At 51.7% G+C, this 3,808-nt stretch overlaps 1 protein-coding gene across 1 annotated transcript in view; it reads left to right on the top strand.

Moving 5' to 3' along the window:
• Nucleotides 1-291: 291 nt before the first annotated feature.
• Nucleotides 292-3,808, top strand: part of LOC130588100 (kinesin heavy chain-like) — a gene marked incomplete at its 3' end in the record, with an annotated part of 5,559 nt that continues 2,042 nt past the window's right edge. Inside the window, exons 1-4 of the mRNA XM_057389059.1 lie at nt 292-414; nt 1,993-2,097; nt 2,446-2,594; nt 3,686-3,780. Of these exons, the coding sequence (XP_057245042.1) occupies nt 292-414; nt 1,993-2,097; nt 2,446-2,594; nt 3,686-3,780 (472 nt within the window). The remainder of the gene's footprint in view (nt 415-1,992; nt 2,098-2,445; nt 2,595-3,685; nt 3,781-3,808) is intronic.

Genomic DNA, 3,808 nt, shown 5'->3' with positions numbered 1-3,808 from the left:
TGCTTTTGTCTGGGTAAAGAAGGATTTTTACCTCCAGAAACAATAAAACCATAAAATTTGTATTTCAATATTGTGGTTGGGGTGAAAACTTTCACTCAGTGTCAGCTCCCCTCTCAGAGCTCCACCCAGAGCTGCCAAATCTTTGGGATTTTGGGATTTGGTGGCCACGGGACAATTTTGGGTTTTGGGGTGGGAGGGAATTCCCTGCTGGTGTTTAAAGGTTTTTTAACAAAAGGGATTGAAACAAACGATGAAAAGCAGAATGCAAAGTTGTGCTGTGTTGTTGCAGACATGAACGAACACAGCTCCAGGAGCCACAGCATCTTCCTCATCAACATCAAACAGGAGAACGTGGAGACCGAGMAGAAACTCAGCGGGAAACTCTACCTGGTGGACCTGGCGGGCAGCGAGAAGGTCAAATCCCCTTTTTCCTGCTCTGATCCCACTGGGATCCACCCCGAGGATGGGGCTGGGTCTCGGGGGCATTTTGCGCTTCCAGGAGGGTTTTGTTCGTCCAGGATTATCTTTAGGATGTTCCCCCAGAGAGTTTTGCTCCTCCAAGAGGGTTTTGCTTCTCCAGGATTATCTTTGAGATGCTCCCCCAGGAGGGTTTTGTTCCTCCAGGATTATTTTAGGATTCTGCTCCAGGAAGGTTTTGCTCTTCCAAGATTATCTTGAGCATGTTCCCCCAACATTACCTTTAGGATACTCCACCAGAAGGGTTTTGTTCCTCTAGGAAAGTTTTGCTCCCCTAGGATTATGTTAGGATTTTCCTTCAGGAGGGTTTTGCTCCCCCACGATTATCTTTAGGATTCTCCTCCAAGAGGATTTTGTTCCTCCAGGATTATCTTTAGGATTCTCCCCCAGGAGGGATTTTCCCCCTCAGGAGGATTTTGTTCCCCCGGGATTATCTTTAGGATGCTCCTCCAGGAAGGTTTTGTTCTTCCAGGTGTGTCTTTAGGATTCTCCCCCAGGAAGGTTTTGCTCACTCAGAAGGGTTTTGCTCACCCCTCTTTAGGACGTTCCTCCAGGAGGGTTTTGTTCTTCCAGGATTATCTTTAGGATGTTCCCCCAGGATTATCTTTAGGATTTTCCTCCAGGAAGGTTTTGTTCCTCCAGGGGCATCTTTAGAGTTCTTCTCCAGGATTTTGCTCCTCCAGGAGGGTTTTGCTGCCCCAGGATTATCTTTAGGATGTTCCTCCAGGACGGTTTTTTTCCCCCAGAATTATCTTTGGGATGCTCCTTCAGAAGGGTTTTGCTCCTCCAGGATTATTTTTAGGGTGTTCCTCAAGGAGGGCTTTTCCCCTTAGGAGGGCTTTTGCCCTCAGGAGTGTTTTTCCCCCCAGGATTATCTTTAGGATTCTCCCCAGGAAGTTTTTGTTCCCCCAGAAGCGTTTTTTTCACCCCCATGAGGGTTTTTTCCCCCAGGGTTATCTTTAGGATTCTCCCCCGGAGGATTTTTCTCCCCCAGGAGGGTTTTGCTCCCCGAGGAGGGTTTTTTCCCCCAGGATTATCTTTAGGATTCTCCACCAGAAGGATTTTTTTCCCCCAGGTGGGTTTTTCCTCTCCAGGATGATTATTTCCCCCAAGATTATCTTTAGGATTCTCCCTCAGGAGGGTTTTTCTCCCCCAGGATTATCTTTCGGATTCTCCTCCAGGAGGGTTTGTCCCTCCCAGGCGGGTTTTGTTCCCCCAGAAGGGTTTTTCTCCCCCAGAAGGGTTTTTCCCCCAGGATTATCTTTAGGATTCTCCCCCTGGAGGGTTTTTCTCCCCCAGGAGGGTTTTGCTCCCCCAGGAGGGCTTTTTCCCCCCAGGATTATCTTTAGGATTCTCCCCCAGGAGGGTTTTGTTACCCCAGGAAGGTTTTATCCCCCCAAGATGGTTTTTTCTCCCAGGATGATCTTTAGGGCCCCTCTCAGGGCTGTGGCTCCACGTGGCCCCGGCCGATCCCAACTATCCCTCTCTGTCCCTCTCTGTCCCTCTCTGTCCCAGGTCAGCAAAACCGGAGCCGAGGGGGCCGTTCTGGATGAAGCCAAAAACATCAACAAATCCCTGTCAGCCCTGGGCAACGTCATCTCAGCGCTGGCCGAGGGAACCGTGAGTAGGGCTGGTTTTGGGGTGAGGAGCAGGTTTTGGGGTGAGGAGCGGGTTTTGGGGTGAGGAGCGGGTTTTGGGGTTTTTATTGCTGTTCCTGGGCTGTTCAGGGGAAAGGGGATCTGACAGCTCCGTTCTGGGGGCAGGAAATAGGGGCTGAGCAGCCCCACACTGGGRACACTTYGTGTCTGCTCTGCCCAGGGTGAGGAATTGATCCTCAGTGATGTTGCTGAGCAATTCCTCCTCAGAATTGTGCCCTTCACATCCATTCCCGCTCTCACTGCGAGCTGACGTTCTCTCTCAAATTTAAAATGAATTTTTTTTTTTGTCTTTTCCTTGTATTTGGCTTAGAAAACCCACGTTCCCTACCGAGACAGCAAAATGACCCGGATCCTCCAGGATTCCCTGGGGGGCAACTGCAGGACCACCATCGTCATCTGCTGCTCGCCCTCCGTGTTCAACGAGGCCGAGACCAAATCCACGCTGATGTTTGGGCAGCGGTGAGTCCTGAAATCCCACAGGGTCCCAAAGGGATGGGGCTGAGTCCTGAAATCCCACAGGGTCCCAAAGGGACGGGGCTGAGTCCTGAAATCCCACAGGGTCCCAAAGGGATGGGGCTGAGTCTCAAAATCAGATTGGGTCCCAAAGGGATTGGACTGGGTCCCAAAATTGGGTTGGGTCCCAAAATCCATCTGGGTTCCAAAGGGATGGGGCTGAGTCCCAAAATTGGGCTGGGTCCCACCGGGTTCAGGCTGGGTCCCAAAATTGGGCTGGGTCCCATTCGGATCGGGCTGGGTCCCAAAGGGATGGGACTTGGTCTCAAAATCAGGCTGGGTCCTAAAGGGATTGGGCTGGGTTCCAAAATTCCACAGGGTCCCAAAGGGATGGGGCTGGGTCCCAAAATTGGTCTGGGTCCCACCGGGATTTGGCTCAGTCCCCCTGGGATTGGGTTGAGTCCCAAAATCGGGCTGGGTCCATTGGGATGGAGCTCAGCCCCACCAGGATTAGGCTGGATCCCACTGGGGTCCGGCTGGGTCCCACTGGGATTGGCTGAGTCGCATTTGGATCAGGTTTAATTCCACTGGGATTGGGCTCAGTGCCACCAGGATGGGGCTAGGTCCCAAAGGGATCAGTCTGGGTCCCAAAATTGGGCCAGATCCCATTGGGATGGGGCTGGGTCCCACTGGGATGGGGCTCAATCCCATTTGGGTCGGGTTTGATCCCATCGGGATTGGGTTCAATCCCACTGGGGTCAGGATCCATCCCTGGGCTCAGGATTCCCCAAGAATCCCGATTTTCCCCAGGAATCCCCAATTTCCCAGGAATCCCAAATTCCCCAAAAACCCCAAATTTCCCCAGGAATTACCGATTTCTCAGGAATCCCCTATTTCCCCAGGAATCCCCAATTTTCCAGGAATCACCGATTTCCCAGGAATCCCCAATTTCCCAGGAATCCCCAATTTCTCCAGCAATCCCTGACTTCCCCAGGATATTTCCCCATTAATTTCCCTTCCCATCATGTTGAAATCCCCACCCCTGGCCATGCTCCCAAGTTAATCCCAGCCCAGCTGAGCCGGGTTTTGTTGGGCAGGGCCAAGACCATTAAGAACACGGTGTCGGTGAACCTGGAGCTGACGGCAGAGGAGTGGAAGAAGAAATACGAGAAGGAAAAAGACAAAAATAAAAGTTTGAAAAACGTCATCCAACACCTGGA

The sequence above is a fragment of the Malurus melanocephalus genome, unplaced genomic scaffold (assembly GCF_030028575.1).
Source record: "Malurus melanocephalus ecotype Western Australia unplaced genomic scaffold, MMel_1.1 scaffold_3344, whole genome shotgun sequence".
Lineage (NCBI taxonomy): Eukaryota > Metazoa > Chordata > Aves > Passeriformes > Maluridae > Malurus > Malurus melanocephalus.
This window is presented reverse-complemented; position numbering and strand designations above follow the sequence as displayed.